General features: G+C 44.7%; 2 protein-coding genes across 2 annotated transcripts in view; one reads left to right on the top strand and one right to left on the bottom strand.

Annotated features, from left to right (window-relative positions):
* Window positions 1-6,171, top strand: part of SCG3 (secretogranin III) — a 36,752-nt gene extending 30,581 nt beyond the window's left edge. The window contains exons 11-12 of the mRNA XM_046654641.1: window positions 641-721; window positions 5,646-6,171. Coding sequence (XP_046510597.1) covers window positions 641-721; window positions 5,646-5,764 — 200 coding nt within the window. The 3' untranslated portion in view covers window positions 5,765-6,171. The remainder of the gene's footprint in view (window positions 1-640; window positions 722-5,645) is intronic.
* A 2,919-nt stretch (window positions 6,172-9,090) lies between these two features.
* Window positions 9,091-22,440, bottom strand: LYSMD2 (LysM domain containing 2). The gene is made up of 3 exons (XM_046654015.1): window positions 21,963-22,440; window positions 10,914-11,242; window positions 9,091-9,660 (listed from the first exon to the last, which is right to left on the bottom strand). The coding sequence occupies exons 1-3, from the start codon at window positions 22,233-22,235 to the stop codon at window positions 9,618-9,620; spliced, it is 645 nt and encodes a 214-aa protein (XP_046509971.1). The 5' UTR covers window positions 22,236-22,440; the 3' UTR covers window positions 9,091-9,617.
* Window positions 22,441-23,979: the final 1,539 nt, after the last annotated feature.

The following is a 23,979-nucleotide window of genomic DNA, read 5'->3' on the forward strand; positions in this document are numbered from 1 at the left end:
GGTTCGCCATGCAAACCTTGAAATGAGGCCCAGATCACCTCCTCACTTGAGTTTTTACACACTCCCTACCAGACTGGGCAGAAGACTTACACGAAACCACATTTTGGGACTGACTTAAAATCGCTTATTTGGTAATTGGGTCTTTTAAGTATCTGCCATTCTGATTCAGTTCTTGACCTGACAATGCTCCTCAGTTTGGAAGAACCACCGCTAACCAGAAATGAGCCAGTGTAAGGATTGGAAGTACCCACCTACCACCCCTAACCAGAAATGACCCAGTGTAAGAACTGTAGGTACCCACCTACCACCCCTAACCAGAAATGAGCGAGTGTAAGGATTGTAGGTACCCACCTATCCAGTGAACTGAATCCAAACTGTTCTCTGCCAGGATATCAAAATGTAGTTATTTGTGTGTGGGGATAATGGCTCCTTGACACCTACCAGCCTGGTCCTGTAGCCTGGAGTCTTATCCCCACCCACCCTCCCCACAAATATGCACACCACCTCCTTAGGGACACCACCTTGCAAGTGCTCGGTAAGTCCAATATTTGTTTATGGTTTCAAACTTAAGTGCGGTCTTTAAAAAGAGACGCAGTGATATTTTTATGAGTGTTTAATATGGGTTTCTTGACTTTTCCAGGGAAAACAGAAGCCTATTTGGAAGCCATCAGAAAAAATATCGAATGGTTGAAGAAACACGACAAAAAAGGAAATAAAGAAGGTAAGGATTTAGTGTGATTATAAATTACAGACTTCACCCATTTGTTAGTGGCTCTTGTTAAAGATTCCCACAGTCAAGTTGGGCTAAAGTCTCCTCTCAGAGCCCAAAAGACTCCAGGCACCTGTCAGATGCAGAAGGGAACAGAACCTCCATTTCTCTTATTTTTCACCTCAGCCTTTCAAGCAAAGGCATTGTCTTTTCTTTCCTAGTTTATTATGAAAACATCAAGCAAAAGTAGAGAGAATAGTATAACGAATCCCCATGTATCCATCACCCACCTTCAATAATTATTAACACTTTGCCAATCTTGCTCTGTCTACCTTCCCCCCGGTCTTGGAATATACTAAACAAAGGCATTTCTGAGCACATATTAGGTGCACCTTGCAGTCACTCACTTCCTTAAAACAAAACACAGAACTGGCTCTGTTCTGAGTACAGAAATGACAAGGACAATAAGATGCAGCCCCCCACACTCCCTACCAAGTCGCTCACAGCATCAGTAAAGCTACAGTCAGCCCTGTTCAGTGCTATCATAGATAAGTGTGATGGGGAGAGGAGGGGGCATATCTCCTTACAGGGACAGAGACCACTGGACAAAAGAGCCACCGGAAAGCCTTTGCTGGAAAGGTAAGTGAGGAGAGATGGAGGCAGAGGGAACACTGGATGCAAAGACATAAAGGGACAAAAGAGAGTGACACATTCTGAGAACTGGAGCCATTCAGTTTCCCAGGAACACTGGGCGTCTGTGGGGAGGACCAACAGACAGGGCTGGGAAGGTGGGCAGCCATTCAGGAAGAGGCTTGCATACCCTTCAAAGGAGGTTAGTTTTAGCCAGAGGAGCCTAAATTAGGGCTTAATTAACTTAAGAACTGAGAAATCTATCTGGCAGCAGTGTAGTTACAGATTGAAAAAATAAGACCCAGAGGTCGGGAGAGAGAGAAGAGGCAAGGGTCTGGTGCAGAAATGATGGGGCTTAGGGCCGGCCTGGTGGCACAGCGGTTAAGTTTGCACGTTCCGCTTGTCAGTGGCCTGGGGTTCGCTGGTTCGAATCCCCAGTGCGGACATGACACAGCTTGGCACGCTGTGCTGTGGTAGGCGCCCCACATATAAAGTAGAGGAAGATGGGCATGGATGTTAGCTCAGGGCTAGGCTTCCTCAGCAAAAAGAGGAGGACTGGCAGTAGTTAGCTCAGGGCTAATCTTCCTCAAAAGAAAAAAAAAGACAAAAAAGAAATATGGGGCTTAAACCAAGGCAAGGCAGAGAAAATAAAGAAGAAGAGAGAAACCCAAGAGCTACGTGGAGAGAGAAGATTCCAGTATGATTCCCTGGTGTCTGGCCAGAGCAGTTGCAAAGCGATCCTTTCAGAATGAGACAAGCAGTGCTTTTCAACTTTGAAAGTGCATTCACATCGCCCATGGGGCTTCTAAATATCTTGATACCCACAGGACCACTAAATTCAACTTGAGGGGCATGGACCCAGGCGTCAGTAGTTTTAAACGCCCCCCCGAGTCCATTGTGCAGCCAGGTTTGAGAACCGCTCTGAGACAAGAGCATAGTGCGAGGAAGATGTATTTTCAGCATCCCTGTAGCCTGTGATCGTGTAAGTTGAGCGAGATGCAAACAGTTAACAGGTCTTCACACATACTTCATTTTATTTGATTCAAAATGATGTGACTTTCCAGGCTGTCAGCTCCATTAAAATTCACATGAGCTGTATTTCATCAAATCTGTCATTGATTGAAAAATGCGCCATTGTTTCAGGTACCACTAAGGAAGAAAAATTATAGCAAACCATCAATGACTGCAAAGACTTTAAAAAAATGTTTCTGTTAGAGTCCATGTAATACAGTGTGTACCAAAATGCATTCGTAAATTCTATGGTCCAACAGTTTGGTATTTATGTTATTTCTTTCACTGATCAACATATGAATCAGACTCCTGGTCGTAACCAGCAACATACAGCAATTCAATCTTCTAGTTCCAGAAACGACCATCTAGTGAAGCATGGAGCTCTGGTGCTCGCATATCAAAGGCTCTGTGAGCAGACTTCAGAATGACAATATTGTGGTCGATGCCGCCTTCCGCCTCCAGGAAGTGAGGGTGACAGGCAATACACTCTCTTGAAGTCAGAAACAGCTTTTCCTCCACTGCCTTCACAGGTGTTCTGCTTGACTGGGGTCATCTCTCAAAGCCTGCGGGGATCTAGGTCCTAGGGCCATGCAGTGGCTGCAGCTGTGTGGGCAGGAAGTGTGTTAGTTCTGACCTTCCTTAACCTCTGCTGATGCCCTTTGTTTGACAGGGAACTGAGTGACCTGAATCTCCTTCCCAAAGCCAGGAAAGGGAGGTCCATGTGACGTGATAGTGAGGATGATGATTAAATCTTATGTGGCCTTAAAACAGAAGTTTGTAATGTAAAAGAAAGTGAATCACAGCCCTTGTCTCTTTTGAGCCTTACAATCTTAAAATCTCTTTTAAGGTTAGCAGGGTGGCCACTGACTTGTGTACCCTAACAGCCCGCTAGGGCAGAGCTGGGAAAGACTCCAGCAGCCTTTCCGCTGCACCATGCTGGTTTTCCCACGGCACACACTGACAGCTATGTCATAAAGATACAGTTTTTCCATTTCAAAAGAAAGCAAAACATTTTCCTGTTTGTCCATTCAAATCACCTGGACCTCTTCACGTCTGTCCTTGGGAGTCTGCCTTTTGTCCCGCTAAAAGTGTTGACCCTGCATCCGATTCTGAAGAGCCAATATTAATCTGAACCAGAGATAATCAAGACGCGCCTCTTTCTGCCCCTGAGTCAGTCAGGAATCAGCTCGTGCGGTGCACACAAAATGTCCGTTCAGCCTGATTCTCTATTTTGTGCCTGAGGGAAAGGGAAAGTCAACAAAACAAAACAAGACACCCAAGCGCTTATTGAACCTGTGCTCTGCACTTGTCGGATGCTTCACACGCACTACCTGGAGGCCGCAGAGTGGTCAAAGAAGTGACTCCAGGCGCACCTGGGGTTCAGAACCTGACTCTGCCACGACCCGAGCAAGTGACTTACCTCCTCTGTCCTGTTTCTTCATCTCTGAAATGGGGATACCAATGCTTAGCCCATGGGGTTTTGGGAGGAGCAGATAAGATGATGGCTGTAACGGGCTCGATGCTGGGAGGTGCCTCTTTACTTCTCAGGGCCGTGCCATAATGAGGAGCGAGTGCCCTCCTTGGTGCAGAGGAAACAAGCACTCTCTAAGCAGCAGCTCACCTTTATATGCTAAACACCTGGTGCCTGTAGAGGTCCTTCATGCTTAGTTTTCCTTTCATGCAGGGGCTTAAAGATGCCCAAGTGACCCAGATTCAGATTACATTCAGGCTGGCTATAGGTGGCCGTGGAATGCTCTGAGATTTTGCACTTCACTCTCCCATTTCTCTACTCTTTACAAACCGACAGGAGGGAGGGCTCTGTTCCAGGGGCTTCCAACAGCCAACACGAATGGCACCATCCTCAAGGAACTCAGCCTCGGGCAACTCACAATCTGCAGGGGTCTACCCACTTACTCTATGGCACAGAAGACCTACATGTCAGACCGTGGGGGATGAGGGTCATAAATTGTGGCACCTCCATAGAATGCATTGTATGTAGCCATTAAAAATGGTGTTTCTGAAGAATATTAATGCTCACTGTGTAAACTTAATGAAAGGAGCTAGTTATATGTTGCATATACACTATGATCTCAATTCTGGGTTGAGATAGATACATTGAAAAGCTAAAAGGAAATAGAACAAAATATCAGCTGTAGTTATCTATGATTAAGAGAATTCAGGTAATTTAAATTTTACTTTCATGTTTCTGTGTTTTCTATTTTTTAAAATGATAAGCATATAATACTTACAGCCTCAAGGGAAGATGTGGGTGCTTTTTTTTTTTAAGCCTCCAGAAAGATGCCACTAGCAGCCTCCTTACTTGGGGATCTCTTTGTTTTTGGTGGGTGGTTTGACGGTTTACATGAATTTTTTGTTTAAGTAGAACAGAGGAACCATAAAGAGCTTATGGTTTGGCTTTTTACTCCATGCATACAATTCAAACAGCATGAAAATCAAGATAATTCTTAATATGAAAATAAAAAGTGGGTTGTCACATCAACATGGACTTAACCAGCGTAACAAGTTCAGGAAGTCAAAACACTGGTTCTGATTGTAACTTTTACTACCTGTGTGACCTTGAACAAGCCACTTAAGTCTTAGGATCTTGTTATCCCAAGTGTGATTCCTGGACCAGCAGCATCACCATCTCCTGGGAGCTTGTTTAAAATGCAGAATCTGGGGCCCCACCTCAGACCTACTGAATACAAATCCACAACCTCCCAAGAGCCCCAGGTGATTGGTATAAACATTAAAGTTTTCATAGGGACGGCCTGGTGGTGCAGCAGTTAAGTTCGCACGTTCCACTTCGGCGGCCCGGGGTTCGCCAGTTCGGATCCCGGGTGCGGACATAGCACCGCTTGGCAAGCCACGCTGTGGCAGGCGTCCTCCATATAAAGTAGAGGAAGATGGGCTTGGTTGTTAGCTCAGGGCCAGTCTTCCTCAGCAAAAAGAGGAGGATTGGCAGCAGATGTTAGCTCAGGGCTAATCTTCCTCAAATAAATAGTTTTGAAGCCCTGGTCTATGAGCCTGTTTCCTCTGTGGTCAAATGAGGTGGTACTCCCCACCTGAACACCTCACAGGGTTGTGGTGAAGAGCAGGTGAGGTAATATAATGTAAGTAAACATGGTTTGAAACTGCAAAGTACTGTGCAAAGGTCAAGAGCTAAAATGTTCCAATGCGAAAGAAAATAGACGGCAGTCATGTTGTGCAAAGTGCTTCCTAGCCAATGGTAATCACTGTAACGGGATTGTTCTTTCCTGATCTTTGCTCACGATACTCTACTGATATTTTCCAGATTATGACCTTTCAAAGATGAGGGACTTCATCAACCAACAAGCGGATGCCTACGTGGAGAAAGGCATCCTTGATAAAGAAGAAGCTGATGCCATCAAGCGTATTTACAGCAGCCTGTAAAAGTGGCAAAAGATCCAGGAGTCTTTCGACCATTTCAGAAAACATAATATAGCTGAAAACACTTCTAATTCTGTGATTAAAGTTATTTTGACCCAAGGATTATTAGAAAGTGCTGAATTTACAGTAGTTAACCTTTTAGAAGTGGTTAAAACATAGCTTTCTTGCCATAAAAACTATCTGAAAAGTAAAGTATGTAAGCTAAGAGTTGTATATAGAATCCTTATTTCCTTATAGATTTATAGTCAGAGATACGTTGCTTTGGAAAAGCCTATAATGGGCTGAACTTAAAACCGAAACTCCTGCTGTGTTACACTCACAAGCACCCCCTGAAGAATTGCGGGGTTCTGTTTTCAAGGCATGCTGGGTAACAAAGCACCTCATAGAATATCTCTGTTACAAGATGTTGTTTTCCCTACCAGTTCCATTTGGGGAGTTAAAATAAATTCACCTTTCGTCAAAGCCTCTAGAGCTTAAAGGATAGCTATCTGCTTTCTTGACCGCTCCTGCCGGCTCTTTATCAGGCCCAATGGCACAAAAAGGAAGCTGAAAAATGGGCATAGGATTTGCTGGATTTATTAACAATTTTCCCTGACTCTTAACATTTTCTATTAGTGAGTTTTCAGACATTGAGCTTGTTTAAGAGGGATACCCATGTACTCTCCCAGAAGCAAAATGAGATCATAAACACTACATAAAGCAGGGTAAAATTATATGCCAGGTCTGTTATCTACACTGAATTTGATCCAGACTGAGGTTGGGCAAAAGGGCCAGGCAGGAGGGTAGAAGTAGAGAAAAAATCATTCGCTTCTCTGTGAACCAAAGCTGGGAGTTGAGCGTCCCTGAAAGGAAAGGTAAATGAACTTTGGGACCCTGCAACTCCTCTCCCTCAGCCAACCACAAACACAGCCCTGGGAACAACACAGCGGCCCAAGGTCCCCCTGAAATGTTAATGGGCAATGTTCCCAGACCAAAGAATGCTTTGAAAATGTATTATTCAGTGTAAATTAATTACGCAAACATTTCTCTATATATTTCAGTTGGAAATTTTAAAAATTATAATGCTTTGTATATTAGACGTCACTACTTCCAGGGGCCTTCGGATTCCTGTCTCGAATGCCCCCACCTGGTACTCACTTCTTGATGAGGGCTGGGGGACTTACAGAGAAGCTGTCAGAGGCTGTCTTCACGGGGAGGAGACCACTGCTGCTCCTCCCGGTCCCTCTGGAGTGGCAGACACAAAAACCAAAGCCTGACACACACAAACTAAGCTCACTTAGGATGTTCTAGAGCAGCCAGTACTCACTGGTGAGCAGTGAGAGGGAACTAAAACACCTGTGCCCGAACTGCACCTGTCAGAGCGCCGTGAGTCAGACTGTTTAACGAGTTATCTTTGCTAACGAGACCGACTCCACTTCACTCATGTCCTGTTCTTCAAACAGGCTGCTTCTACATCAGAGAGAAAAAACTGGGGATGACTAAAGCAGTTTATCCATTCGCTTTTAATTTATCTAAATATCTATAGTATTTTTTAAAATAAGAAATTTACTTAGGGAGTTTATTGTAGCTTTCTGAGCATACTGACATTCATTGGCTCCTACTGATACCCAGGACAAGAGGGAGGGAGATCATCTGTCCTGTTTTATAAATAAGGAAACTGGGTTTGCAAAAAGGACGGGGCACAGGACATGCTCCAACTTGGGTGGCCAAGAAGTGGCAAAGCCGGGACTAGAACCCAGGGTTCTGGTCTCACAGCCCACGCCACCACAGTTATTTTAGGCGCAAGTACTCTAGTCCAGGACAGTTCAACAGTGGCCACGACAAATTCAAAGTCTTTCATAACAAAGAAAGGGAGAGATGTTTGGGCTAGAAATTGCTGAGAGAGATCTTAGGCACAAATAAAATATTCAGAAAAGTGTTTTTGACATTGTGATCTTAATTTCAAATTTGAGCTTATGTCTTTGGGATAGAGTTTTTGGATTACTCTCAAATTTCAGATTATTTTATGTGAAACCACATGATAACTACTTTTTTTTTTTTGAGGAAGATTAGCCCTGAGCTAACATCTGCCACCAATCCTCTTTTTTTTTTTTGCTGAGGAAGACTGGCCCTGAGCTGACATTCGTGCCCATCTTCCTCTACTTTATATGTGGGACGCCTACCACAGCATGGCTTGCCAAGTGGTGCCATGTCTGTGCCCGGGATCTGAACTGGTGAACCCCAGACTGCCAAAGCGGAACATGTGCACTTAACCACTGCGCCACGGGGCCAGCCCCACTAACTACATTTTTTAAAGTTCCTGGGCCTCCACAGAAGCTTGGGCCTTTGCTTACATACATAACTGTTTCACTTCCTTTATTTTTTTCTTTTCGTTTTTTTAGTTCAGTGGAAACTCCCCATAGTTCAGGTGTAGTGGAAACAAGAAAACAGCAAAGCATGATCAAGAGTTCACCCTGTATGAAAGATGATAATAACATGAGCAATAAAACCATGAGATCTTATTATCATGAAAAGAAAACAAAACACAAGGGATTATGTACATTATAAACAAACAAGAAATTCAAGACAAGGCAAACAGCTACTGTTTCCCATCCGTGTACCAGTTGGTTAGCCTCAGCGGCTGAATCTGTGGGGTTCCGGGTCTGCAAGCTCTGCCACCTTAACACCCAAGCACACTAGTTTCCCACTTAATGGGAGACCTGCAGGAGCAAGATAGGGAGGAGAAGAGAGGGGGAGAGAAGAAGGGAAACAAAGGTCCTTTCTGCTCCACAGAAAGCAGACTCCTTTGGCGATGTTGGGGAGGGATAAATATGGAGAATTTCGGTGGAAGCTTAAAGATTTATTTAACCTGGCACTTGAACAGAAATTGAGACCAAAAAAATTTAATTGTAAGTAATATATTGCTGCCGTAATGTTTCTTGCTGTAACCTATACATATAATAAAAGTAAGACAAATCAAATTATGTGAATAAAAACCTAACCCTCAATTCAAATGAGCACAGTGACTACAAAACACCATAAAGGGGCTTAATGAAATCTAAACTAGAATTCACCACTGTGTCAGATCGCGGTATTGCTTATTTCTTCTTTTGATCATATTCCATGTTTTCTCTACGTCTGAAACACATCAGGTCAAATATTATGAAAATGCAAAAGTTACTAGTAACCAAAATTGATTTTCTTTTAGATTACTGAAACTTTTTTCAAAATTACAATTATAATAATAAAAACCATTAAAATGGAGAAGCTGTCACTATTTCAAAAATATAATTTAAAAATAAATTTTATTTTCCCATTGGTTGAAAGAAATTGAAGACTCAAATATGAAAACATAGTTTATTTTCTCATTCAGGCTTTTATAGTTTATTTTTACAAAATAGCAGACAAAATTTGGTTCTTTATATTAATACAGAATATGTAATATATATTGAAATATATATATAGCACTTAAGTTATAAACACATAGCAAAATCAGCATCACTTAAACAGCAACCATGTTTTTCACATAATTAGGATTTCTCAGGAGATAAACATTGTTTTTAGCTTGAATACGTAAATAGTCTTTGATGCTTTATGTCAACTAGTGTTTACAAAAGCTAGTCTAAAACTACCACCACCCACAAAAGTGATGAGCTTTAGGAGACAATTCTGCTATCATGCCATAACAAAGACTCAACATTACAGAAAGGCAGAAGGAGCTAACCACTTCAGTGCAATTGCAGTAGGCGGAACTACTTAACAGAGATTTAAAGACGGACGCTATGAGACTCCAAAGGGATGCTGTTGAATCTTCAGTTGTTAGTTTCTTTATGATCCAACCATCTCTTAACCCAGGTTAGACTGTGCCCCCGATCATCTAACTGTGATAGAGGGAAGCTGCATAGGGACTTTCTTCATCTCTGAAAAAAAGAAATACAATATAAATCAGTGTTTAGATACTGTATTCAGGAAACTAACACATATACTTATTATACAACTTAGTATCCACGTGCCAAAGCAGTGCAGGAATGTATCAACTTACAATATGGTGCACGCCTTGAAAGTTATATGAAATGCATATACTCATTAAGGTGTACCTTACTGTCTCCATTTTATTGGTGCCTCAGTTACTGGAATAAAGTATGGTACTTGTTATACATTTATATTTTATATGACATTTAAATAAAGTATATTAAATTAAGAAATGATTGTATTCATCTTTATATTTGTTTATATGTTTTATAGTCCACCTCTTCCTCAAAAGGATTTGAGGTGCCTACCACAAAGGGCATACATATAATAAAAGGAATAAAATAGAAATAAAAAATCAGGACTAAGGAAAGGAGAAGGATACAAATATATTAACTAAAAGAAATATTCTAGTACTATAGTTGAATGGAGCATCAGTTGCAAGCTTCCTGGTAGCCAGGTCAAAAAAAGATAACAGTAGGTTGTGCCATTCTTAGAATCATAAAGGAGGAAGGAAATCAATTTTACAGGGGAGAGAAAGGTTTGCCTTAACACCAACTTAAAGAACAAAGAAAAGAAAAAAGCTCACATAAGATCTTATGTAGGAAACACCCGGTAACAAATAATGAACAATGTCTTTGACAAATTTTATAAGGATCAATATTTTACAAGTATTCTCTATGGCACTGCTTCCTTTGAGGGGGTCAACTAGACGTCTCTGCTTGGCTGCTCTCTAGAATTGCTAACTAGACAGTTATGCTACTAAGGCAAAGAAGCAAACTTTTCATAATAAATAACAGAGACAAAAACATTGAGACAGATAAAGCCTTATGTGGAATGCAGTAGCTCTGTTTAGACTTCATATATTAAAAATGCCTTTCTAGAATTAAAATATAGGTTTTTTTCCTTCATCATCTCCCCAAAGCCCCCTAGTACATAGCTGTATATTCTGGTTGTGAGCGCCTCTGGTTGTGCTGTGTGGGATGCCGCCTCAGCGTGGCCTGACAAGCGGTGCCACGTCCGTGCCCAGGATCCAAACCCCAAAAACCCTGGGCCACCGAAGTGGAGTGCGCGAACTTAACCACTCGGCCATGGGGCTGGCCCCTAAAACATAGTTTTTAAAGCAAAGAAAAATATTTGGCCACACAAGGACATCTTACGAGTAATTTATTCTGCTTCTGACATTATACCAGCGTATTCTTACCTGCTCTCTTCTTTTAGTCTCTTGGCTGCCTGTGTTGATAACTTAATCTGCAAGTCTAGTCTGTGCAGGAAATCTCTGGCCGACACTTCCTCAGGCTGCACAGGCTGAACGTCGGATTCCTGAGGACTGGGAGGAGAGAGGTCTTCCCCAGCTGCTACTGGCTCTTCTTCAGGAGAAAAACTATCAACAGTTTCCTTTTCTGGAGAATCTATTGAGTTAAGTCCATTAAACAACAAAGGCTTCTCTGATATAACTGGGATGTTCAAAGTCTTCTTCAGAAATATACAATCATTGGTAAACAGTTTATTTGCCCTTTTAATCTGCTCCATCTAAAATACAGAAAAGGAAACACAGAGTTACATAAAAATAAACCCAGAAGCAGGGCTTATTACACAACACAGAGAAATATTTATGAGCAAAATGTGTGCGATGCTTTCTTTCGGTTCAAGATTCTTAATTCAGGTTTAGCCACCTCCCCAGATATTTCAAGAGATGTCAGGAAATTATGTTTCCGAATTTAAAAAAAAGAAAGACTAAGTTTTCCCCTCTATATTATTTCCCCTACACGGCAGCTTTTACCAAGCAGCCTTAAATCTCCGAAGTTAAAAAACGTAGAATTTTTAGCACTCGTTTAATAAAGTCCATTCTTATTTTAACATTTCTATTAACTGATTTTTTTACAAACTCACTAGAGCTGCTATTTTACTTATGGAGTGCTTCCTGTGTCTCTAGAACAGTGTTTGGAAATCACAATGGACACAGGAGGTGATCCAGAGTAAGTACAATGAGAATTTGGAAGAATGGCGTAGACCGGGGCTGCAGTCATTAAGAAAGCCCTCTTGGAGAAGGTGAGGTTCTGATTTTGATTCTTTTGAATTTAGATGGGCTTCAAAGAATGAGTAGAAATGGGACAGGGAAGGAAAGGAGGTGGGGAGCACTTTACACACAATAGCTCATTTTTGCTACCCTATGGAGTAGGTATTTGAAGATCCACTTCACAAATAAAAGAAACAAAACTCATAGAGATTATGTACCATGGAATCATCACACAACTAGCCAAGGAAGAAGGTGGAATTTAATACAGGTTTCTATAACCTCAAACTCCAACCACAGAGAAGGGGAGGGGAGGTGGAGGGGAAAGAGGGAATAGAATTTACATCCATTATCTCATTTAACCTCCATGACCGTTCTGCAATGTCGATTTCATCATCCAGTTTTTACAAATAAAGAAACAGACTGGAGGAGTTAAGTGGCATGTCTAAGTCCATAATGCTGGTAAGTGCAGACAGGACTCAAACTCGGCCGGTTTGGAGCGTGTTTGAGAAATGCCTGCTCCTGTGTTCATCACACCGTACTAAAATATAGCTGCAGACTTTACCCAACTAGCCTGGGAACTCACACATGCTAGGCTCTTCACGTGCACTATCCCATCTAAATTCTTTCCTGTGAGGTACGTAACCGAGACAGTTTGGTACAATAGCCAAGCGCATAGGTTGGGAATCTGACAGACCTGCTTCATGTCCCAGCTCCACCCACATGAACTGTCTGAACATGACCTTGTTACTTCTCTCGATTGAGCCTGTTTCCTCATGTGTAAAAAAGGTATTATTTACCCTTCACAGGGTTGTCGGAAGGATTAAAATGAGAGTTTATACACACACATGTATAGAGGAGATAGATAGATAGACAGTCAGACAGACAGACAGATAGAGCTGTAGGGTATACGTGAGAGAGAATATTTAGCAGAGGACCTGGCAGTAGATGGTACTTACTATTCTCCATTTTTGAAGAAATTAAGGCACACAAGAGATGACTGATTTGCCCAAGTGCACGTGGCTCTTGAAACGTAGGAGCTGGAATTTCTGTCCGACTCTAAAGTCCATACAACCCCAGGATAAAAGTGCATGACTAATGGGACCAAATTACGAGGATCCTTTAATACCAAATTCATTATGAGCGAAAAACTTAGATTTCTACTTCAAAGAGCCTGAAAAAATAGCAGTCAAATAATAGACCCCGTTCCTCCTGCTGTCTAACTATAAGCTGAGTCCACACAAATGGTGCACGTAAAACTTTCTTTTTTTCTTTTAAAGACACTACATGAAGGCATCTTTTGTGTAGAGTAGAGTGGTCTTTAGTGCTCTAGTTTCTAGTTAGAGGAGAGGAGGCAAGGGTGAGAGAGAGAAGATGAACAGGCAGGGGCATTGTAGAGACGAAATGAAAACCTGAAAATCCTAAGTCTCTCTGGTCTAGCTGAGGCTTAGATTTGAGAGAGTTAAATAATGTGAAGACTTTATCCCCAGCAGGTTCAGGTATATTCTAATCAGCCTTCAGTACCCTATGTTTTTACCACCTAGCATCCACTTCCCTCCGTCTCTCTTGAAACGTGGGCTTCCGATGGCACTGAGTCCTCCTCTGGCCCCAGGGTGAGCACATGACTCATTCCTGCCCTTTGGAGCATCACAGCTTTCATGAGAGGTCACAGCCTCATCTCAGAAACATTCAGAGATGCAAGGAGACTTTTGCTGGGTCTGGGAGGGGAAAGGTCCTCTATTGTTTTCTGCTGGAAGAAGATGGGCCTGCAGCTTCTGGCAGCCATCCTGCCACCTCATGGCACCTGACAAGGTCACCTTGGGGGAGAGCAATCAGACCTCTGAATCAAAGCCTGAAGCCAAACACCCTAGGACCTTTCAGATCCTTGAGCCAATAAATGCCATTTTTGGTTTGGTGTCTTGTTTTTTTGTGTGTTTTTCTTGGGCCAATTTGAGTTAGGTTTTCTGTCACCTATAACGAAAGGGCCCTCAATGAAATAGTGCCCTCTGAAATGCTTATTAGCAAGGGCCTACAATTGCTAACAGTCATTGTTCTCTGGGAATAATGATGGAGGACAGAAACAGACAGGAACACCAGGATCTGACTGGTGAGGCAAGGACGGGAGCATCAACCGTAAATTGAATTCCTTCAGGACAAGAACTGTTATTTCTTTTTTTTTTAGATTGGCACCAGGGCTAACAACTGTTGCCAATCTTTTTTTTTTTTTTCTGTTTTTTCCCCCCAACCCCCCCCCCCCCCCCCGCCCCGTACATAGTTGTATATCCTAGCTGCAGGTCCTTCTAGTTGTGGGATGTGGGGTGCCACCTCAATGTGGCCTGACGAGCGGTGCCATGTCCGCACCCAGGATCCAAACCCTGGGCCACTGCAGCGGAGCACACGAACTTAACCACTCGGCCACGGAGCCAGCCCCAAGAACTGTTATTTCTATAGCTTCCCAGTGTCTAACAAAGACCTTATACACACACTAGGTACGATGGATGGATGGATGGATGGATGGATGGATGGATGGATGGATGGATGAATTAACATAGGTCAGAGGAACAGGCATAAAACACGAACCCAGAGGAGTAACCAGAAAGGGGTAGTAAGTTATCTATTGTGTTGGCTCCTCTCCCTATAGGCCCACTCTGACCTCCCAATCCATCTCCCACTCTTCTTGAGCCTGCCCTGAACTCCAAGAGGCTGATTAAGAACTGTACTACCCAAGTCCCCTTGTCCTTGGAATTCCAGTTAGAGTTCCAAAGGAAGGCACCAGCAGAATGACTACACCATGACTCCAGTGGCTGTGTTCCTTCATGGCAGAGTTCCTGCCAGGCAGCCCATCGTCCAAGGCTCCAGCGCTCATCAGTGTTGGGTACATCACTCCTCCCTGGCCCTTCACGCCTAGAGGAATGTCTCCCTGCTGTTGCTAGCCTCAGGTGCTTCACCATCCCTGGTTGGTTCCCTTAACCCTGCTCACACCTCTGTAAATGTCCCTTCATTAAACTCTCTTGGGCCACACCCTTTGAGCCCACTATATATTTCCTGCCAGGAGTGTAACTGATACGTCTATCATTCAGAGCAAGAGAAGCCATCACAGCCAGGCAAGGGGCCAATGACAGCGAGCACAAGACAAGGTGACTGAGTCAAAGACGGGGTGTGGTCAGGGAGTCCTCAGGGAGTGCAGGGCAGGGCGCCCACAGCTCTTGCGCTTGCTGCTGTACCACTGACTCACCGATAGAAAGGCCTCTTTAACTGCTCTACGAGCTTCCTGAAGTGCGGGCCTGAGCTGTCTCCAGCCCAGCATCGTCAGCAAGCATTTAAGGTGACGTGGACCCTTATGTTCTAGACTCTAAGATGAGACACGAGGTGCCAGCATCAAGGACATCAGGGATGTCCAGACACAGTTAGCATCAAGGTGGGAACCAATCTAAAGACAAGCAGATTGGAGTCTGAAGGTGAAAACAGGTAAATGAGTTTAATGAAAGGTGGTAAGTAGAAACAGGGGCTCTGGGGCCACACTTTCTGGGCTCAAATCCTAGCTTTGCCACTTTCTTACCATTCTCTATGTCTGTTTTCTTTTCTGTAAAGTAAGGATAATAACAGCACCTTCCATGGAACATGATTATTGTGAGGATTAAATGAATTCGTTCATATAAAGCATTGAGAACAATGCGCAGGACACAAGGAAGCACTCAAAAATGTCAGCAACTATTATCATTCAATTTGGTTAAAAGAGAGAAGGCAACAAATAAAGGCAAATCCTCACCTGTATTCAGCAAATGAGAAGGAAGGAGGTAGGACTTTTCTCCCAGAAAAAAAATATTTCTCCCACAAACCAAGAATATATAAAGAGAATTTCATATAAACAAGCCCAGAGGAATGCCATTATATGTTGTCACTGCCCTGAGGTGTGACCTTTAAGTTTTTTTCCAAAAGGTAATTAATTTGATCTTAACTTCTCCTTTATAAGCAATGGTTTGAACCAACTGCACAGGCTCCAAACTCTGTTACCTGTAGTAAAGTTCAGAAATGAAACCAGCCATGCAAAAAGCCCAAAAAAAGCATTCCAGCCAGAAAGAACAGCTGCAGTGTCCCAGAGCACGAAAAACTGGTGTGGCTGAAGTGCAGGGAGGAGTAATCAAGCTCCAGGCCACACGGGGCCTTGGATGCCAAGGTAAGGAATCTGGATTTTTACCTTAAATGTGACAAGAAGCCAGTGGAGGTGAGAGAAGGGAGTAACATGATCTGATGACAGTTAAAAATAATTCTGGGGGCCGGCCCGGTGGTGCAGCAGTTAAGGGTGCACATTCCACTTTGGTGGCCCGGGGTTCGCCAGTTTGGATCCCAGATGCAGACATGGCACTGCTTGGTAAGCCATGCTGTGGTAGGCGTCCCACATATAAAGTAGAGGAAGATGGGCACGAATGTCAGCTCAGGGCCAGTCTTCCTCAGCAAAGAAAAAAAGAGGAGGATTGGTGGCAGATGTTAGCTCAGGGCTAATCTTCCTCAAAAAAAAAAAAAAAAGATCATTCTAGCAGCTTTGTGGAAAATGGATTAGCAAGAAAGAGGCATTAGTGGAAGAAGCAGCCCAGTTATGGAGGAAACCACAGCAGCACAGACAAGAGACTGTAGACAATCCCAAACAGTGAACCGGTGTTTCAGGAATGTTTTATAGTTTTATCTGAACATAGATGGGTCTAACGTTCTATGAATTTCACCTCTCTTAAAATTAAGAAAAGTACTGACCCGATCCAAGGAAGAGCTGGAAAACTCGACAGCTTTCCCAGCTGCCCTCTGTTCGGCATTTCCTAATACCCAATTAATGCTGAGAATAGACTGCGACCTTTTCTGTGACGCAGAACTACCCTCTATCTCTTGGAGGCGGGTGAGTAGAGGGAAGAAGAGCAATCAAATGCTTTCATTTCAGAAATCTCCTAATCAGGACCGAACAGCATGACTCAGTGAAATTTACTATCTGGTCACTAAGAGAGAGATGACAGAATAAAAAAAGCTAACAGGATGGCCACAAGGTCGACCATGATGAAATTAGGTAGAATAAGCACCATCGATAACTTTAAAACAACTTATTTAAAGTGACTCCTCTGTAAACATATTTTGTAAAGGTGAATTCGCTCTGAACTCTGAACTTCCCCCTCCTAAAATGTAACTCAACAGCAGCCGCTGGGCATGGCTGAGAAGCCTCCCCAAAGGCTAGTCTGGTCAGCTTCATAAGGCCACCGGCCTGCCTGTGAATGTAACATTCAAAATTTCCTTTCTTCCTTTCCATTCCTTAAAAACAATAAACTCTTCCAAAAACATTTCAGGATACATAATACTAACATTTACACAGCCCTGGGCAGCTTTCAGAATGTATATCAAAATAGACACACACAACTCTCATTTGATTATCATTTTAAATAAAACAGACTAAGATATTCTCTCAAGAGTCTCTCAAGATCATTTTTCAGTAAGTGCTGTATTCACCCCCACCCCCACCCCTGACTGTCTCCCATTAAATTCTAGGGGTTGGTGGCAATCAGACTCCTCCATTCCCATGTACTAATGGGAAAAAGGATTAATTTCTTCTCCACATTATCGCAGAAGAATATATGAGATGCCATTTCTATGAAACGTCCAGAAAAGGCAAATCTATAGATTAGAAAGAGATTTGTGATTGCCTGAGACTGGAGAAGGGAACAGGGAGTAAGAGCAACGGCACAGGGATTTTTCCAGGAGATGAAACTGTTCTAAAAATGGATTATGGTGAAACTTGCACAACTCTGCAAATTTACTAACAGTCCTTGAATTGTACGCTTAAGATGGGTGAATTGAGTGGTATGTAAATGATAACTCAATGAAGCTGTTTTTAAGTAAAGAATACATGAGCCTCTATTAAAACCCCAAACTACTGAAGGCTCTTTACCACACCTCTCACTACAGGTGGCACTAGTTATTTAGGGTTCTCTTCCCTGGACCAGCAAGTCAACAATGTCCCCAGCAGCAGGGGCTAAAGTTATCAACATGAAAGATTTACATACACATACATTTCTAACTCACAACACTTGTTCCCCTTAAAATAACAATTACTTCACCATTTCTCAGCAAGGCGACTTCTGTTAGGGGAAGTGTTAAGAAACAACTGGGCTTAACATCTCATTGGAAGAGAAAGAGAAAACCCTGGGAACAGAATGGACAGGATATGACTGAGGGCCCTGGGGTCAGTGGCCTCTGGAGAGGGGAGAGGACAGGCAAGTTGCCAGAGGGTAGTGAAGACACGAAGAAAAAGTTTATGCAAATAATAGGTCCCCTCGCTGCCTCCTATCCACTTTCAGTTTCTATCCTGTTCTCTGCACGTTTTCCCAGAGTTTCCAAACAAAAAGTTCACATGGCTGCCTGGAGCTGGTCAGTTTCCTCCAGAGGCTGGAACCCAACTGAGAGGAGCTAGGACCACCACACAAGTCATGGCTAAATCTAGAACGCTGGGTTAGGGAAGGGGCCTTAATGTCTCACCAGAGATAAGCATAGCCAGGGAAATACAGCCCAAGCAAGTTCAAGTTCATGCCTGAGATCTGAACTGTATTCAACAGTTCTTCAACTCAGCCCAGATGGTTTCAGTTTCCCAGACCCACTTCCTCAAATGCCTCTTCCTCTGGTAGAGATGCTCAAATCTAAACCTTTATTTAATGCAATGGAAAGACCCACTGCTGGTGGAAGGGGAGGAAAGAAGCACCGAGCACCAGCAGCAGTGGCGGTCTTTTTTTTTGCACATTGGAGAGCCAGCCTTGAATTGAACTTGGCAATTCAAGTCAAGCAGGCTGCACTCCCTCACTCAACGCCCACCCTGGGCCCCATCTTTCAGAGTCTGCTCAACTCCAGGGCCTAGTGATTTCATAGCAGTCAGGCTTTCCTGTGGATTAAGTCCACATGTGTGTGGAGGGCCCACCATGTGCCAGACTCAGGCCAGGTGCAGAATATACAGAGATGAATCAGACAAGCAACCTGGCTTCTTAAGTAGCTACAAGCTAGTGGAAAGTAGTAACTGATAAACTCACCATGAACAAAAAGAGGACGGCATGCATTATCTCGTAGCCCCAGCACTAGCACAAGGCCTCAAACAAACCAAGCTCAAGAAAAGTAGGTGAAAAAATCACAAAAGCCAGTTATCCATAACTATGAATGGCTTTAAAAGGGACAGTGGCAAGGGTGAAGAGATATTTTCTAAGTCACTGGCAGAAGAACTGGGGTTCATCAAGAGCCAGACTTGGCCGGGTTCTTAAACATCCACATTCTTCTTTGGCTCCTTCTGGATCCCTGGGCCGATCTCTAGGGCAGAGACACTCAGATGAAACACTAAACAAACAAGCAGAAAATATAGCACTTTGGGAACAAGCACAGAGGTCATGCTCGTAAAACCTGAAGATTCCTGGGTTCCTTTTCTGGATATTCCTATCCAGGAGGTTCGAAGTCAGCTAGGATCCTTTATTTTGAGTCTGTCCCAGGGCATTCTCCTATCTGGGTAAGTCTGAGGCCCACCAATCTGTTCTCACATCTCGGGATGTACCCTGCTGCTACCATTGAGCACCACTTCACATAACCAGATTCCCACTCGTTCCCCTGTAGCCCAGGGTTGGCAACCAGGTCTCCATCTTCACCCCTATTACAGTCTCTGTTCTGGGAACCTCCTTGTACCTAAAATACTACTGGCTCCTCCCAGTCTCCCCCATCAAAAGCCTGAAGTCCTGCTGGACCCCCAGCTGGGTGGCTGGGGAGCTGCCATTGGCAGAGGGGCTTCCCTGAGAGCTCCTGCTCCCCTAAGTAAGACTGCAGATCTGTGCTCTGTTCTTGCCAGACATGGGATGTTCAAGTCAGCTGTCTGGCTGGACTGATTCTTAATTTCTAGGTGCACTGCCGTGGGCCTCTCAGTCTCCAACATCCCATCACCCACTCCTTTAAACAATAATTTAAATACGTTGTAACGATCTCGGCAGTCAATATTAGAAACTTAACTCACTCAACTTCTTTCTGTTCAGTGATGGGAAGAAAAAAACTTTTCTGCCTTTTTAGCTTGCACCTAAAATCTCAATTTACAATAAGTAAATTCAATTAATACCTGGAGATATTAATTAAAGCAAGAATACCTCTTCCCTGTTACAGTAAGTATTATCATTGTACTGGTTTTATATAAGCAGTGGAAGAGTCTCTAAAAATTTCATTAACTAGAGTTCAGGACCCAAAGTAAATGATATATATGTAACAAACCAGTGGTTCTCAATAAGAGTGAGTTTCTTCCCAGGGAACATTTGGCCATGTCTGGATAGGGGTGGGGGGTGCTACTGGCAACTAGTAGACAGAGATCAGAGATGCTGCTAAACATCCTACAATGCACAGCACCACCCCCCACAACAAAGAATGACCCAGTCCATAATATCAACAGTGCTGAGGCTGAGAAATCCTCTAACCGACTATTTGTGACTACAGACTATAGTTCCCAATTCACTATATTTTAACTTAACATCTTAAAATCAAGTCTTTATAAAAGTAACGAAAATCTGATTTACACTTTAATGGAAAGGGGTGAAAGGTTATGAGTAACAGGATCTATAATAGAGAAAACAGGGATTAGAAAGCATTTGATCAAAGGTAGAGAACTGTAGTGAGCAGATGTTTAGAGCTCTAAGCAACTCAAGTGAAACCATGGAGGGCAGCAGGTTGCAGAAAGACTGCTGTGGGTGAGGACCAGGGAAATAACACCTCTCCGGATATCATGGGTTCCCAGGTGCAGTCACCCTGGCCTAGTATGTAAGACGCATAGAAACCAGACGAAAAGACCTTCCTTCTTCAGTAACCAAGATGCTAAGAGAGCTCTCAATAGGACTAGGATAAAACTAAGAGTGGAAATTAGAAGAAATATCTAGAAAAAAGCAAATTTTTTTCCCTGTGCTAATTCAAGCTGGTCTCCGTGAATAAGCATACTTGGAAAGTATCCTTTCCTCTCACCCATCTTTTCATGTTTTAAAAAGGAGATTAATTACACCTATCTCCCAGGCTTATTAGGAAAATCATATCGAATAAGAACAAGATGGAACAGGACAAATGCAAAGCCTGGCACACAGCAGGCATTCAGCAGAAGGTAGCTACTGATATTTCCCAATGTTGCTTAGCTCTGACTCAAACCAGGCCCCATTAATGCACATAAGAACTGTAATTCTATGTCCACATTTAGAACCTCCCAAGAGGGCAGAATGGGACTATCCATGGCATGATAAGTCAGTACATGCCTGCACAGCAAGATCCCTGCTCTCTAAATGTTCACACGAGAGAAGGACTTGCTGGGTAAACATGTAACAGCTTGAATGTGAAAAATAGATTACTCAGTCTCTGTCATTCTGAAGGGCCAGACAGAGTTTCGCTTTAAGAGAAAGATACAGATAAGATCACCTTTCTTCCCACTGCTGTCTAAGGTGCTTCAGGAAAGAACACTGAAAACTGATACAGAACTCAAATGTACAAAGGCCGTCACATCACTCACAGGTAATTACAAGTAACTTTAATGAAACAATATGTCCCCTCAGGTTTCCATGTTCTTCCCAGAGGTGTAATGCAATACACCCAAGACACACACACTTATAAATTTATAATAAACACAGCTCTCCAGCTCACTTACACCACAGTTCTAAGCTGCTGCTTAGCGACAGGTGTCACATTCACAGTTGCCACTGAGCCCAGGGGTGTAATTTCACTTCTAAATAAAGAAGCATAATCAACAGAACCAGAACCATCCTGCGGGAACCACTGTACGTTCCTGACTCATCACAGCGCTTGTTGACACAGAAAACAAAATTCTCTGCCCTCCGTTTACAGCTTTGAGAAAATATATGATAGTAGGATGGGACTGAAACTCGGGGATACGTGGCTCCCGGTGGTGCCAAAGCCCTGGTCCTCCTTGGCCTTCCTCACGCGACAGATCTGGTCGGAGCCTGGGCAGAGCACCGGGAACTTGAGGCACCTACTTGCGATGGAGCCTTGTCGGGCCGCCCGCCCCTCTGGCTCGGGGCCCAGCTTTGGCGGGCACTGCTGTCGCCAGAGCGCGCGCTGAGCGAGCGCCGGGGGCTGAGCCGGCGGAGGGGGGACAGGTGGCTGCCCCCTCGAACCCCACTCCGCCGACGCCCGGCCCGCGCCGCGTCCTCCCCCGCCCCCCGGCCCGATGCCGCCGGCCCTGCGCGCCCTGCTCACCGTGACTCCGTACTTGAGCGCGATGCCCTGCAGCGTGTCGCCGGCGCGGACGCGGTGCTCCACATGGCGCTCGCAGACGCCGGCGCCCAGCGGCGCCCGCACGCTGGCCGTGCTGCCGTACGAGCGGGTCTTGGTGCGGGCCAGGCTCAGCGACAGCGCGGCCTCCTCGGCCTCGGAGCCGGCGCGCGGGCGCGGAGGCGGGGAGGACGCCGAGGGCCGGGGCGCGCGGGGGCCGCCCTCCCGCAGGGCCGGCGAGGGCGCGGGATCCGCCATGGGTCCTGCGGAGGCCGCCAGGTCGGGCAGCCGGCCAAGGGGGCGGCGCCTCCTCCGCCGCCGCCGCCGCCGCTTCCTCCTCCTCACAGGGGCTGCGGCGGGCCGTGCTGCGCGGGCGGCGGGCCGGGCATGGCGGGCGCCTCCCTCCTCCGCGTCCCGCCCTGCCCGGGCGCACCTGCAGGGAGAAGAGCGAGACGAGCTCCCGCAGCCGCCGGCCGCCAGGCCCTCCGCCGCGAGGACCTGGAGGCGCGCACAAGCGGGCCTACGAGGAGCCCATCCTTCGGCGTCCTCGGCCCCGGGGGCAGCCTGCGCCGCACCGCCAGGGCCTGGTTCGAACCCTGGCCCGACTGCAGCTAACGCCCAGGCTGTGCTCTGCCTCCTCTACTGATTCCCCAGCAGGCGCCAGGTCTCTCAGCCCTTCAAGCTCTCCCGTGCCAAGGGGACTTCCTCCCCTACCCGATTACCCCAATGACCTCAAAGGCCACATCACAGACAACACTAGGACCATTAAACACACACAGCTTCTCCAGGCCCATCGCCACCGCCTGGAGGGTCCCCGCCTTTCAACATTACACGGGAGGGATACTGTTTCTAAGGCCTGGTGGGTGACCTCCAGCTAACCCTCCAGTTTGGGTTTCACTCTGCATTGCACGCTAGTGCCAATTTTATCCCTGGGCTGCCTTGTAAGTCTGAGCAGCTAGTCCATTGTCCTGGCTCACTACTTAGAATTTACTCTCTGTACCCATCTTTTTTTTATTTTTTAATCATTTTCCTCTTTAATACCCTGAAGTCATAACTCCCCGAAGTATAATCATTAAATCCACCAATGACCTCTTATCTGTATTCTTCGTCTGAACACTCTCCTCAACCTTCTAGCTTTCGATAGTATTCTACACAGTAGGTGAGCGTTTCCTAGAACCTAGTGCCCGGGTTTCTGCTGTACTCTGGACAGCTCTCCAAGAAGAGGTACCCTATAGGCAGGTTAGGAGACTGGAAGTTGGACTCATTAGCTGGAGTTTGAATATGTTGCTGTGCTGGACAGAGGCAAAGGAACTAGAACTGAGCAGACAGGACAAAGCATGGGAGAGGAGCAGGTGGTCTCTGCATTACCCTCCCACTCAAAAATTCTTCAATGGCTCCCTGGGGACGACAGCGTTAACATAACTCACACTGACATTCAAGCTCTTGTTTCCCTTTTTATGACTCATGGTCTGACCGTACCCCATCTACAACTCATCCTGTACACCCCATATGCTCCTGCCAAACACAGCCACTTGAACTTGCCCCTCACTCCTACCTTTATGTCTTGCATAAGCTATACCTTTCACCTGTAATGCCACTCTTCCAGTACTCTCTGCATGTTAAAAAATTGTAAGGCCTCTCCCAAATGATACATTCTCCATGAGATCTTTCTTGATTCTTCTCACCTGTCCCCCTACCCCAACTATGCAATTGTTTTTCTTTCTCCTTTGAACTCCAAAGTGGTTCATACCCCTTGTTTAGCATTTAACTTGTGTTTTGTGTCTTGTACTTGTCTTATCTGCTCTGTACATGCTCCTGGGAGGTATAACTACATCTTACTCATCTTTTTAGCTCCAGCAGTGCCTGGCTCGGTGCCTTGAGTAAAGCATCAAAAGTGGTTGAATTGAGGTGTGGTAAAAAGATCCTGAAAGCTAAATTAGATTATTTAACAAGACTCTGCCGTGCATAAACTCTTGGGTGGTATCCATTGTGCCCATCCCCG

This window comes from Equus quagga, chromosome 2, assembly GCF_021613505.1.
Source record: "Equus quagga isolate Etosha38 chromosome 2, UCLA_HA_Equagga_1.0, whole genome shotgun sequence".
NCBI lineage: Eukaryota > Metazoa > Chordata > Mammalia > Perissodactyla > Equidae > Equus > Equus quagga.

Bases quoted from the DNA above. Each gene is read 5' to 3' on its own strand.
- LYSMD2 (XM_046654015.1), bottom strand. From the start codon at position 22,235: ATGGCGGATCCCGCGCCCTCGCCGGCCCTGCGGGAGGGCGGCCCCCGC. The intron at 11,243-21,962 runs GTGAGCAGGGCG...TCTGTATTTTAG, and splicing joins CGCTCAAGTACGGAGTCACG to ATGGAGCAGATTAAAAGGGC. The intron at 9,661-10,913 runs GTAAGAATACGC...TCTTTTTTTCAG, and splicing joins AGACTAAAAGAAGAGAGCAG to AGATGAAGAAAGTCCCTATG.